The 14,783-nt window shown below is 34.3% G+C and overlaps 1 protein-coding gene across 1 annotated transcript; it reads left to right on the forward strand.

The window, feature by feature from the left end:
• The first annotated feature begins 11,221 nt into the window (after positions 1-11,221).
• LOC108471126 (metal transporter Nramp3-like) lies at positions 11,222-14,028 on the forward strand. The gene is made up of 4 exons (XM_017772716.2): positions 11,222-11,915; positions 12,193-12,329; positions 12,428-13,080; positions 13,482-14,028. Exons 1-4 carry the CDS (start codon positions 11,386-11,388, stop codon positions 13,698-13,700), a joined length of 1,539 nt encoding a protein of 512 aa, XP_017628205.1. The 5' UTR covers positions 11,222-11,385; the 3' UTR covers positions 13,701-14,028.
• The last annotated feature ends 755 nt before the right edge of the window (positions 14,029-14,783 follow it).

Consider the following 14,783-nt stretch of genomic DNA (forward strand, 5'->3'; position numbering starts at 1 on the left):
TACAAGGAAATTATGTAAGTAAAGACAATTATTAAACTCAAGTATGACATGTCGAGAAAATAAGTACATCAATGTTGAATTTATATGAAATATGTGCAAGTATACTAACAATGATGTTGTTTGACGCTTAGACAAGTGCCAAGCTATTGATTGAATGGTAACATGTTTAATTATAAGGAGCATTGAAATGGTAAGAACTTAGATGAAAATATAATTTAAGATTTAAAAAAAAAAACTCTATGATCCCGATTTAATTCCGGTTGGTTTCTAATGTATGTTTGGGGCTTCGAGGGTCCAATAAAGAGACGTTATGATTATTTTTCAAAATATGAATAATAAATGACTCAGAATTATCTGAAAATGTTTAGTAAACTTCGGTAATGCCTCGTACCCTATTCCAGCAATGGATACGGGTAGGGGGTGTTACAATGAGATTTATAATGTACGTAGATAAAGCTATATAAATTTTGTGTATATAATAATATATAAAGGTGATCTAATTAAATATCATACATAATTTTAAAACTACATTATATAAAAGGTTTTTTAAAAAAATACAATAAGAATAACGAAAAATAATAGTAATATTAATGAACCACTATAGTATATAAATATAATAGTAAAATAATTGTGAAAATAAAAATAATAAAATAAAAATAAAATAAAGAACACACAAATTTTACGTGGAAACCCTTTCGGGAAAAAACCATGGGCAAAGGAGAAGAAAATTCACTATGTCGAAAAATTTGAATTCATACAAGAGGGATAGACTATGTCTATTTATAGGCTTGTAAAGCCATATTCTAGTAGGATTGAAACACCTTATCCTAATCAATATAAAATAGATGGAGTTTAATAAGGTTTAAAAAACCTTATTCTAAAATAAAATAAAAGAAGTCTAGTTCTATATGGATTTTACTTTTATTTTATTTTCCATCGTATTTTATTTAAATAAGAATTCGGGTCACTTAATTCTAACAATCTCCACCTTGGCACAAATTCTTCAATGAACAAGTTCTTCATCGCGAACTTTTAATGAACAAGTTCTCCTCCTCTTCCATAAAACCCCTTAAGGGTTTAACTTCAACAATGAACACCAACCAAGTCTAAGCAATGCTCAAACTTGGTTATAGGAAGTGACTTAGTCATCATATCTGCAGGATTTTCATGAGTACTAATTTTGCTCACAACAATATCACCACGAGCAATAATATCACGAACAAAATGATACCGAACATCAATATGTTTTATTCTCTCATGAAACATTTGATCTTTTGTAAGGACGATGGCACTCTGACTATCACAAAATACTGTACTGATTTGAAGGTCTTCATTGAGTTCACTAAATAGTCCCTTTAACCAAATAGCTTCTTTACAAGCCTCAGTAATCGACATGTACTCAGCTTCAATAGTAGACAAAGCGACTGTAGTTTGCAAAATGGCTTTCCAACTAATTGCACAACCTCCGATTGTAAAGACGTAACCTGTGAGAGATCTTCTTCTATCAAGGTCTCCAGCAAAATCAGCATCAACATACCCTATGACTCCATCTTTAGTTCTTCTAAACTGTAAGCAAACATCAGTAGTGCCTCGTAAGTATTTTAAAATCTACTGAACTACTTTCCAATGTTCTTTACCAGGATTTGCCATGTATCTGCTAACTGCACTGACTGCATATGATAAATCTGGACGTGAACAAACCATAGCATACATGAGAGATCCCACTGCACTAGAGTATGGAACATGTGACATGTACTCAATCTCATCATCTGATTGCGGAGACAAAGCCGATGAAAGTCTAAAATGGGCTGCTAAAGGAGTACTAACAGGCTTAGCACTCTGCATATTGAACCTGCAAAGAACTTTCTCAATGTACCCCTTCTGACTTAGGTACAATTTACTTGTTTTTCTATCTCTGAGAATCTCCATACCAAGTATCTTCTTTGCTGGTCCTAAATCTTTCATATCAAATTCTTCACTTAGTTGGGCTTTGACCTTTCTTATCTCTCATTTATCTTTTGCTGCTATCAACATGTCATCAACATAAAGAAGTAGATACATAAAAGAACCATAACTGTTTTTCTTAAAGTAAACACAACTGCCTAAACTACTTCTTTTGAAATCATGAGAAGTCATAAAGGAATCAAACCTCTTGTACCACTGTCTTGGTGACTGTTTCAAACCGTAAATGGACTTTCTCAGCAAGCAAACATAGTCCTCTTTTTCTGAGACTATAAAACCCTCTGGTTGTTGCATGTAAATATCCTCCTCAAGTTCTCCATGCAGAAATGCAGTTTTTACATCTAACTGCTCAAGCTCCAAATCATGCATGGCCACAATCTGAAGTAAAGCTAGGATCGAACTATGCTTAACAACTGGAGAGAACACATCATCAGTCCACTCACGGAATTTGATCGTAACCCTTTGCAATAAGCCTTGCTTTATATCCGGGTTCTTCAACTCACGGAGTCCCTTCTTTCTTTTAAACACCCATTTACAACGAACAACCTTTTTACCTTTAGGAAGTTTCACAAGGTCCCATGTTACGTTTTTGTGGAGTGGTTTCATCTCTTCTTGCATAGCAAACATCCACTTTTCTGAGTCTTCACAGCTAACCGCCTCAGAATAATTAGATGGCTTTTGATTCGCATCTATATCTTCAGCCACATTTAAAGCATAAGCAACTAGATCAACCTCGGCATACTTCTTTGGAGGTTTAATTTCTCTTCTAGTTCTGTTTTTGGCGATAGAATATTGTGGTGAAGAAGCAACTCTATTCTTAATTTTGTTACGGCTTGAGGAGTTGACTCAGATTGTGTCGATGCCCCACCTGTTTTTGATTTTCTTTATTGGAAGGGTCTTTAAGAGATAAGTTAGGTAGCATAGCAGTTTCATCAAAAACAACATCTCTACTAATCACAACTTTTCTATTTTCAGGACACCATAACTTATACCCTTTTACGCCAGCTTTATAACCAAGAAAAACGCATTTAATGGATCTCGGTTCCAATTTTCCATTATCAACATGAGCATACGCAGGACACCCAAAAATCTTTAAATCAGAATAATTAGTAGGATTACCAGACCATACCTCTTGTGGAGTCTTTTTCTTAATGGCAATGGATGGAGATCGGTTGATCAAAAAACATGCAGTCGAGGCTGCTTCTGCCTAAAATGACTTCAGTAAGTTGGCATTTGACAAAATACATTGAACCTTCTCTATGATCATTCTATTCATTCGTTCTGCAACACCGGTTTGCTGTGGAGCATGACGAACTGTCAAGTGTCTCATGATCCCTTCTGACTTACACAATCTATTAAACTCATCAAAATAAAACTCTAAACCATTGTCTGTGTGGAGGTATTTATCTGTTTTCCCGTCTGTCTTTTAATCATAATTTTCCAAGACTTAAATGCAGAAAACACATCGCTTTTCTGCTTCAAGAAGAACGCCCAAACTTTTCTGGAAAAATTGTCAATAAAGGTTAGCATATAATTAGCTCCACCTCTCGAAGACACTCTAGATGGCCCCCACGGATCAGAATGAATATACTCCAACGTTCCTTTCGTGTTATGGATTCTTCTAGTGAATCGAACTCTCTTTTGCTTCCCAAAAACACAGTACTCACAGAAATTCAGTTTGCAAATTCCTTACCCATCAAAAAGTCCTATTTTGCTCAATTTTGCCATGCCATTCTCACTCATATGCCCTAGGCGCATATGCCAAAGTTTAGTAATATCATCATTTGATAAGAAAGAGGAAACGACAGCTGCATCACCAGTAACAGTTGAACCCTGCAAAACATATAACTTGGCAATCTTTCTCTGCCCTTTCATCACAACAAGAGACCCTTTGGAAATATTTAAAACCCCACTTTCAGCTGTGTATCTGTACCCTTTTGAATCAAGAGTACTCAACGAAATTAAATTTCTTTTCAATTCTGGAACATGTCGTACATCACTAAGTGTTCTGACAACTCTATCAAACATCTTAACTTTAATTGTTCCAACACCTGCGATTTTACACGAAGCATTATTTCCCATCAAAAAACACCTTCAGACACTGTTTCGTAAGTTGTAATCCAATCCCGATTGGGACTCATGTGGAAGGTGCAGCCTGAATCAAGTATCTACTCCTCACTTACTTTAGAATCATTGACAGAAGTGACTAGAAGTTCACCATCGCTGTAGTCTTCTACAACATCAGCTTCACTGAAATTTTCTAGTTGTTTTTCCTTTTGATTCGCAGCCTCCCTTTTAATCTTATTTTGTAGCTTATAGCACTCAGATTTAATGTGTCCTTTCTTCTTGCAGAAGTTACAACTTTTACCTCTATTTGAAGACTTTGATATACCCTTAGATTTACCACAAGGATTCCGTTCCTGTGTCCTACCACGATCATCATCAGCATTCCGATCTTGTCTCCCACGAATAATGAGACCCTCTCCCTGAGAGTCGGGTTTAACCACAAGATGTTTCATCTTATCATACGAGGTTAAAGAATCATAAACCTCATCAATTGTGAGGACTCGCGGCTATATAAAATCGTGTCTCTAAAAGTTGAATAAGACGGGGGCAACGAACAAAGTAGAATCAACCCTAGATCTTCCTTATCATACTGAACCTCTATGGCCTCCAAGTTTGAGAGAATTTCTTTAAACACTGTTAAATGTTCGTGTACAAATGCACCTTTCTCCAAACAATGAGCATAAAGACGCTGTTTCATATGCAACTTGCTTGTTAGAGTTTTCGACATACATATTTGTTCTAGCCTCTTCCATAATGCAGCGACAGTTTTCTCTTTCATCACATCTTGCAAAATTTCGTTAGACAAATACAGATGTAATTGTGTTAACGCTTTTCGATCCTTACACTTTTTCTCTTCATCTGTTAATGTCGAAGGCATCTTATCTATCCCTAGCAGGGCATCCTCTAGATCCATCTGCGCAAGAACTACTTGCATCTTAATCTGCTACAATGCAAATCTGGTGTTGCGATCCAACAGCGGAATTTCATACTTCAAAGACGCCATTATTGTGATTGAGATGAACAACCCGAAAGCTTTGATACCAATTTGTGAAAATAAAAAATAAAATAAAAATAAAATAAAGAACACACAAATTTTACGTGGAAGCCCTTTCGGGAAAAAACCACGGGCAGAGGAGAAGAAAATTCACTATGTCGAAAAATTTGAATTCATACAAGAGGAATAGACTATGTCTATTTATAGGCTTGTAAAGCCATATTCTAGTAGGATTGAAACACCTTATCCTAATCAATATAAAATAGATGGAGTTTAATAAGGTTTAAAAAACCTTATTCTAAACTAAAATAAAAGAAGTCTAGTTCCATATGGATTTTACTTTTATTTTATTTTCCATCGTATTTTATTTAAATAAGAATTCGGTCACTTAATTCTAACAATAATAATAGTGAAAAATAATAGTAATAATAATATATATAAATAATAGTAATAAAAATAGTAACGATAATAATAATAGTAAGAATAATAACAATAATATATAATAGTAAGAATAATAATAACAATGATAATATTAATTAGCAATCCAATATTGAAAAACATGTACAGATGTAAAATAATAAACAAAAAACAAAATAATAAGAATAAGAATAATACAATAAGTAAATAAGTAAATAAGTAAATAAAATATTTAAAAACAAAAAAAAAACTGAAAGTAATTAGAGTTGTAAAAGGCTTGGGATTTAGTTATAATCAAAACGAAACATGGGGTGCAAATTATAAAATGCAAAGAAATAACAAATCATGAACTGGGACCAAAATAGACGCGCGTATAAAGGAGAATGACTGATAGGGAAAATATCCCAAACCCTCAAAATGCGATGTCTCAACGCGGGCCACATTGAGTCTACACGCAAAAACTAGGGGCAATTTTTAAAAAACAAATGAAATTCAAACTGGGTCAAATCGAAAGTCGGTGCAAAAGGAAAGGACCAACCGCATAAATTTCCCTTTCAAAGCACAAAAGCGCAAATCCCATCCCTCCCAGACGACGCCGTTTTGTTTGCCATTTAAAAACTAAAAAAAAAAAAATTGAATGGCATTCTGCCATTTTTTTTAAAAGAAACCCTAGCCCTTTTTTATTTCTCTCTTAATTTTTCCCCTTAGCCGACTTTAATCCCTCCCTTTGAATACCTATCAGCACATTAAATGGCATCTAGCAGATTTAAGCTTTGAGGGCCGACATTCTTGGCTAAAAAACCCCCCTCAAAGCTCTGACTTCAGCGAAGCAAACGGAACTCCACAACCTATTCGTAAGATAAATCTTTCCCTTTTCTATTTTCAAATGTTTTAAAAGTCAAATGGAAAAAATAAAGGAAATGGAATCAAAAGAAAATGTAAAATCAAGGATAGTTGAATCTAAAATCACCTTTTGGATTTCTTTTGCACTAAGATCTTTTCTATTGATTTTTGGTGTGTATATCTGTTACTGTATTCGTAAAAAAACTGAAAAAAGCTCCCTTTTACATTCGATTCTCTTCGATTTTATAGCCAAACGAAAGGGGGGAAAAACAACTTTTTGTTGTTGTCCATTCTTTTGTGTTTGTTTGCAAGTGCGTGATCGAGCACGTATCTGACGTGGTGTGGTGGAGCAGCACACGTCGCGGGATGGTGGTGCCTGGTATGCGAGGGGGCACGCTGTTTGCTGAAACTGCGCAAAGAGGTTGTTAGGGTTTCCCTTGTTGAAATGTTTTAGGTTCGTGGGCAAATTGGGCCGCGTTGTAAATGGGTATTTAGGGTTTGGGTTGAGGTTTTACGGTTTTGTTTTTATTAGGTTTTTGGTTTATGGGCTCTGGGCTAAATTGGGCCCTACAATATTATTTTTCGAATTGTTTGATATTTTGATTATTTATATTTAAAATGAATTCAAAATTGTTATATTCAAATAATCATAAATTTGGTGTGATATATTATATAATAAATAAAATTATAAAACAAATTTAATTTAAATATAATAGCATATTGCAACAAATTGCGATTAGAAATCAAATTTATTAGCTCATCTTTTAAAACCACAATCCCTTGATAAATAAGGGTATGTTTCGTTCACTGTAATGGAATAGAACTGTAATCAATAATTCAATTGTTTGGTTGAATGGAATGGAATAGAGCTGTAATAGAATTCTTGTGTTTGATTGAATGGAATAAATGTTGTAATAGTATAAGGAAAAAGGCTTAAATGACCAAAGTACCCTTAATAGAATTTTTGTAGGTAGATGATTATTGTTATTAAATTTTAATAAGATTATTGTTAAATATATTTTAATAAAAATAAAATAAATAATTTAATCATATTTTAACATAATTTTAAATACAATTTAATAAAATAATATATAATTTAATAACATTCTTAATATAATTATTAATAATATTTAATAATAATTTTAATATAAAATTACTATTAAGAATATTTCAATGCCTAATATATTTTCTTTAATCTAATCTCTCACCTGTTCTTTTAGGTCACAATCGCCAATATAAAAATAAGTTTAACATACTATATGATAATCCTCTAATAACATTTTTTTAAATAGTCAATTTTAATAGAAAACATATTTTTATATTTTATTTTATCCTTTATAATATCATGATAACAAGAAGTTTGTGGTGCCAGTTGACCAAAAACTTCTGTTAGGCTTAACAAAAGAACAGATACATGAAGTGATGCCAAATAATAGCAACTTTCAGCCATAATAAAACTGTGTACTTCAAAATGGCAGTGCAGAAGCTGTCCCAAATGATACAAATGCTCAAGCTATTACATTTCCCAGTTCAATATGATCCCATCACGAAACCTAAAATTCGATTTTAAGAACTTATCAGCTGATTTTTTAAACTAAACGCTCTCATCTTTCACAACCTCTTGCAAGTTTCCGATTTTCCGGGTTCAACTTCATGAATTATTATGAATAGATAAGGAAATCACATTCTAGGAATAACTGCAAACAGTATAGCAAAATGAGCATCTCTTGTATTCTTTAACAAGAGTGAAAAATCTATGGCAAGCTTCTAAAGTACCTGAAACAAATACTTAGAAAACAAAACAAAAGAATGCAAAATAAAGAAAAAGTACAACTCTTACGACCTGACAAAAAGCTGTTTTCTCTCTTGGACAGGTAGCCGATTCGATACACTGATCTTGTTTACGTAATTTTATATGTTTCAACAAAAGGAATTGATCCAATTCTGCATTTCCTATTCTGTCCTATTCAACATTTGCATCAATGCACCACGCGATAGAAGCTTGCAGTATTAAAGGATTCTATTTGAACTCCCATTCTTCTCTATTATGATCAATGTGCTTCTATTTCACACTATTTAATGAACTGCTCTAACCTCAAATCCATGCCAAATTGTTTAAATCACAAACCAAAACCAACTAAAACAGAACGCCTAATACATGCCCTGTTTAATCGACCGCGTGTAGAGAGTCAAAACTGCAAAATAACAACCACGGAATAATGTTGCCAGTCCCCTAACAACCGAAGGTATTGTCCTCGGAAGAGGGTTTTGTCTCTCATGCTCTGTCGAGAGCCAGAGTGCCATGAGCAGCTGCCCTGAGAACCTGGTTCACAGAGCTGGGAACACTTCACCTATACGTGGACATACAGTCGCCCACTAAGAGGTAACTTGAGCGGCTCGCCCTTGGTGGAGTTTGAACCCAACTTATGGTATATAGGTCACTTATAGGGGTATATGGTACTACTTGAGCTAGCTACCACTATTTAAATCCCTATCACGTAATATTAAGCCATAAATAAGAACATCTGACCTTGAAAGAGTAATGCAATCATCAACCAGAAATCAACATTACAACAATGCAAATAGCATTGAGTAGAATAAGAGGAAGTCTCATGTATTGGGTAGCATAAATAATACCTGTACGATTGATGCAGAACCAAGAGGATTTACATCAAAATTCTAAAAAATTTCACTAATGCTTCGACCAAACTCTTCTAAAACAAGTTGAACAACATCAAATGTCTTAACATATATAGAAAAAAACATGAGACAAAGAAACACATTTCTATTAAATTATGACACCCTCCCCTTATAGAGTTCTTTAATGAAGTAATTCAATAACTCATGCCATACAAAATAACCAGTTCTATCATCTGGATTTAACCTGTTCTATCATCTAAATAAGGATAAATGTGGTGTCACACTCTGTATAAATATGGCTTAGATTCAGTTCATTAATAATGATGGAATCATAATTGCAGAATTAGTGGATTCAGATGAAGATTGACAATGCATGCAACTGCAAATAAAATGCCAAATGAGAATGCCTTCAGCAGAGAAAGTCTAGGTTGCTTCTACCATAATTAGTATATTATCTTATAGTATGTTGTATTTAAAAAGGAAGATAAACCATAACAATTGCATAGATCCATGTTATCTTGAATCTAAGCATAAAAGTCAATTTTCTAGGTACTAAAAATCCAAGAACTTGTCCATTCGCTAAGTTCTTCATCTCGCTCAATTCAACAAATATAATATGGCTTCATACAATTTACGGATATAATTAGCTCCAAATAAAGCACCATTTCCCATTTGAAGCTGAGACACGTAGTCTTTACCTCAGTATAAGGAAAACAAAGATGTCACAAGACAAAAACCAAGCTTGTATCCATGGCAGCAAACACCAATAATACAAACATACCAGTTCTATCATTTGGATTTAACCAATTGGCTAATGAAAAAGGTCCCAATACCTAAATCTACAATTTCTAACCCTATCCCTAGACTGCAGTCTTTGCAACTAAAAAAATTCCATTTTTCTTCAAAATTCAAGAAAATTATGGAAAAATAATTACTGAACTAGATTTCTCAATATTCTTCTGGGTAATTCTTATAACAATGATAATTGAAAAAAAAATCGAAAGGAAAGAGGAAAAACGGAACCAATAATACAAACATAGTTGAAATTATAAAACAAGAAAGGGAAGAAAAAAGATGAACTTATAGAATTCTCATAAAGGAAAGGAGGCAACTTTGTGGAGGCGGGGAACAAGTCGGAGATGAATCTACGATTCTCAATGATAGAATCGAGGGAGGCACCACTTTTACAACGACGACGGAATTGATGGTTGATGGGTGAAGAAATACAGGGTAAAATTGTCTGAGGGAAAAATTTTGCTATTACATCCGTCATTGAATAGGTTATTCTTAACCCCCTTCGCCGAATGATGATTCGATAAATGAGACGAATAAAAAAAGAATAGCCATTCGCCGAATGAAGAAAACGGTGAACCAAACTATGTATTAACTGTTCATCCAAGAATAAAAAGGGAATGGCTATTCCATTCCCTCCAACCAGGCCTAAGGTTTGAGATAGGATAATATTTTCCCTTGAATTTAATTTTTTTTGAAAAAAATTAATTTATTAATCTCTTAAAAAAATATAAAAATAACATAAAATCACAATTTTATATCATTTCTTCTCTAACTGTTTTCACTTTTATGGTCTGTAGATGATTATAAAAAAAAAATTGTAACTTTTAAGCCTAACATATGACTAGAGGTGTGCATGGGCCGGGCAGGTTGGGCCGGACCCATAAAAATTTTCGCCCATTTTCAAGGCCCGGCCCGACTCGGGAAAAAATGGTAGGCCCGAGCCCGATACGACCGGCCCGGCCATATTAAAATATTTTTTATTAAATAAAAAACTTTAAAATATAATAAATCAAATACATTTAAAACATAAAAACAAATATTAAAACAAAAACAAATAAAAAATAAGACTAAAATAATTCTTAAAATAATACATAAATTAAAAATAAAATAAAAATTAATTATATTAAAATTGAAAAATTGAAACAAATTAAAATTAAATTAAGAACTAAATTATATTAATAACAAAAGTTTTATAATATTAAAATAACATTAAAAATAAAAAAAAAGAGTAAAGTAAAATACTAAAGTTACTTAAAATTAAAAATAATTTTTTTAAAAATAATTTAATATTAAAATCAAAGGCCAGGCAGCAAGCCTGAGCAAAAAATTTTACTCAAGCTGGCCCATTTTCTAAATGGGCCTCATTTTTTATCCAAACCTATTTTTCGAACCTATAATTTTACCTAAACCCTCTCATTTTTCAGGTGGGCCTTCGGGCGAGGCCGGGCCAACCGGCCATGCACATCTCTACATATGACAAGAATAAGAATAGAAAATGAAAAGCCAAAAGTGAAAATTCAATAATAATAATAAAAAAAACACCAGCGAACAAGGGAGTGGAGAGTGGACTGGTAGTTTTTCCTTTCTTAAGCCAAGCTTCCTTGCAGTTGCAGAAACCAAAAACTAAAAGCAAAAGCAAAAGTAAAAGCAAAACCAATCATCTGTGGATGCTGCCGCACTCGAACATGCCACGGGAAGACAACCAGGTTCCATTACTATCCGACCAGGATGTTGCGTACGAGTCCGGCGAAAAAGTTCACATCCTCGGAATCAATGAACCGGACGAGGAAGGGTCATCGGTTGTCCCACCTTTTTCCTGGAAAAAGCTATGGCTTTTCACTGGACCTGGTTTTTTAATGTCAATCGCGTTTCTGGATCCTGGGAATTTAGAAGGGGACCTTCAAGCCGGAGCAATAGCCGGTTACTCCTTGCTGTGGCTGTTGATGTGGGCCACGGCTATGGGGTTGCTGGTTCAACTTTTGTCGGCTCGGCTTGGTGTGACGACGGGGAGACACTTGGCTGAGCTGTGTAGAGAAGAGTATCCGACTTGGGTTAGCATGGTTCTGTGGGTAATGGCAGAGCTGGCTTTGATTGGAGCTGATATACAAGAAGTTATTGGAAGTGCCATTGCTATTAAGATTTTGAGTAACGGTATTTTGCCTTTGTGGGCTGGCGTTGTTGTTACAGCTTCTGATTGGTCAGTTTTTTTGTTTTTTATGGGACTTTATGCTCATTGAAGTTTTTGTTTTTTTAAATCTGAATTTTCAAGGTTTGGTTTATTCCTTTAAAACTATGGTAGGTTGAATCAGTGTTTGTCTCTTAAAATATTATAGGAGCTAATACTAATCAACCATTAGTAAATTTAAGAGGAGGCTTGTTTGATGTTATAGTTGAGTCAAATCCTTTTAAAATCCCATGCCTAAGAGTGCGAAACAGCAGTATGCTAACCTGGTTCTTTCTTTTCCCTGTTGCAGTTTTATCTTGTTGTTTCTTGAAAATTATGGGGTTAGGAAGCTGGAAGCATTTTTTGCAGTCCTTATTGCAACTATGGCAGTCTCATTTGCTTGGATGTTTGGTGAAACAAAACCCACTGGCACTGAACTTCTTCTTGGTGAGGAGCTACGCTCCATTGGCAGTAGCGGTTGCTTTTTTGGTTACCTTTCTTTTCCTTCTCTTTATTTGTTAATAAAATTTATACCATATTCTCAGGTGTTTTGATTCCGAAACTCAGCTCCAAAACCATCAAGCAGGCTGTGGGAGTCGTTGGCTGCATTATTATGCCTCACAACGTATTCTTGCACTCTTCTCTTGTGCAATCAAGAGAAATTGATTACAGCAAGAAGGGTCGGGTGCAAGAAGCTCTCAATTATTACTCAATAGAGTCCACTGTTGCACTTATAATTTCCTTTATAATCAATCTTTTCGTTATGAGTGTATTTGCCAAGGCATTCTATGGTACAGAAATAGCCAGTAGTATCGGCCTCGTGAATGCAGGGCAATATCTTCAAGAAAAATACGGAGGTGGATTATTCCCAATTTTATATATATGGAGTATTGGGTTGTTAGCAGCAGGACAAAGTAGCACTATCACCGGCACTTATGCTGGCCAGTTTATCATGGGAGGTTTCCTGAACCTGAGAATGAAAAAATGGCTAAGAGCATTAATCACAAGGAGTTGTGCAATTATTCCTACAATTGTAGTTGCTCTTGTTTTCGATACTTCTGAAGCAGCACTAGATGTCTTAAATGAATGGCTTAATGTGCTTCAGTCAATTCAAATCCCTTTTGCTCTTATCCCACTACTTTGTCTGGTATCCAAGGAGCAAATCATGGGTACCTTCAAAATTGGCCCTGCACTCAAGGTATGCTGCTAATTTCACAGTATGCATCCGTATGCTTGCTGCCAATAGTAATTTTGTCTGTGTACTTGCATCGACTGTGGCGTGAGTTAATATTATTCTATTGGTAAAGTTTGATCAGTGGCTGTTTGTCGCAATGACCTAGAGATCATGATCGGCTCTTACTTAAGAACAACTCATTATCTCGATGATCTGGAGTTCTAGATTCAGTACAATTCCACTCTTGTAAATTGTTATATTGGGCTACTTGATGTTATACCTGGTGCCTGTACTGTTTCATTATGAAAACTATTGACTTGTGTTAGTTTATCAGTTCGACTCGCTTGTTGATAAAAATTTTCATCCCTGCACCAGTCACGAGAGTGCTATTTTATGCGGTTACACTTTCCCTCTCTCTTGTGCAGATAGTTGCATGGCTTGTGGCAGCGCTGGTGATAGTGATCAATGGGTACCTTTTACTTGACTTCTTCTCCTCCGAAGTCACTGGCGTAATCTTTACCACCGTTGTCTGTGCATTTACAGGAGCTTATCTTGCATTTATTGTTTACCTTGTTTATTGGGGATTTACTTTATCTGCTCGGCGCCAGATGTTACCTGCTAAACTGGCACAAGGCATGGAGTGATAGGTCTTAAGAGAAACTTGTCAAGCTAAGATATCAGAAACCATAGGGACACCATCAAACTGTCTTTCCACTGATGATTTTGTTTAGTTGAAGGCTTGAAGCATGTCTTTTTCGTGTATGCATCCGTATATGGGCTTTATGTACAGAGTTCATTTTAGTAGCTTACTTCTCGACATACTGTATCAAACAACACGGTCGTAGGTTTGGATAGTATCCTGCCGTATACAGGGATTGAAGATAGAGGCTGTAACAATGACATTCTTTTGAAACAGTTGAATGAGCTAAACTATGTATTATATACAAATGTATTAGAAAAATTTACGAGGAAGCTGCTATCGACTGTTTGCTAGTATATTGCAACTGGTTTACGAGGATGGTTGATGTCTTCCATTGAAACTTTCTTTGCCTTTCTATTGTTAAATTGTTTTCTTGTTTCTTTATGAATTTATTTGTGTAATTAAGAACGGTTCAGCTGAAGCTTGTAGCAATGCCATTGAACTACTAGTGACGTTTCTCAACCATGGCCAGCAGCATTGGGCAACATGTTAAACACACAAGTAATAGGTGTGCAATTATCATTAAATTAGGATAAACTATATTAGTAGTGATCCAACTATTAATAAATTTTTTTGTCACCTAACTATGAAAAGTTATAAAATGGTTACTCAACTATTTAGTAAATCTCTTTTTGGATCACCCAACTATAAAAAGTTACAAAATAGTCACCCAATTATTCAACATTTAACCTTCAACATTTATAAATTATGTCAATTTAGTTTTGATTCTAAAAAGTTTAACCCTTATCATTTATACATTATGTAAATTGGTTTTTTTGTAGTTTTTCTTTCTATTTTTTTGTGACATGGAGAATTTATTTTAAAAGAATGAGAAAATATGAAAATTATTATCTTGAATTTTGTATATTTTCAATCAAATTTAGCTGATAAATTTATTTTTTTAGCTTTTTAGATGAAATAGTCACAAACAAAAGCGAAACTGTAAAAAGACCAAAGTATACAATATATAAATGTTGAAAGTTAGATTTTTTAGAATTAAGACTGAATTTACATGATATATAAATAT

The sequence above is a fragment of the Gossypium arboreum genome, chromosome 11, assembly GCF_025698485.1.
Source record: "Gossypium arboreum isolate Shixiya-1 chromosome 11, ASM2569848v2, whole genome shotgun sequence".
Classification (NCBI taxonomy): domain Eukaryota; kingdom Viridiplantae; phylum Streptophyta; class Magnoliopsida; order Malvales; family Malvaceae; genus Gossypium; species Gossypium arboreum.

Bases quoted from the DNA above. Each gene is read 5' to 3' on its own strand.
- LOC108471126 (XM_017772716.2), top strand. From the start codon at position 11,386: ATGCTGCCGCACTCGAACATGCCACGGGAAGACAACCAGGTTCCATTA. The intron at 11,916-12,192 runs GTCAGTTTTTTT...TCCCTGTTGCAG, and splicing joins GTTGTTACAGCTTCTGATTG to TTTTATCTTGTTGTTTCTTG. The intron at 13,081-13,481 runs GTATGCTGCTAA...TCTCTTGTGCAG, and splicing joins AAATTGGCCCTGCACTCAAG to ATAGTTGCATGGCTTGTGGC.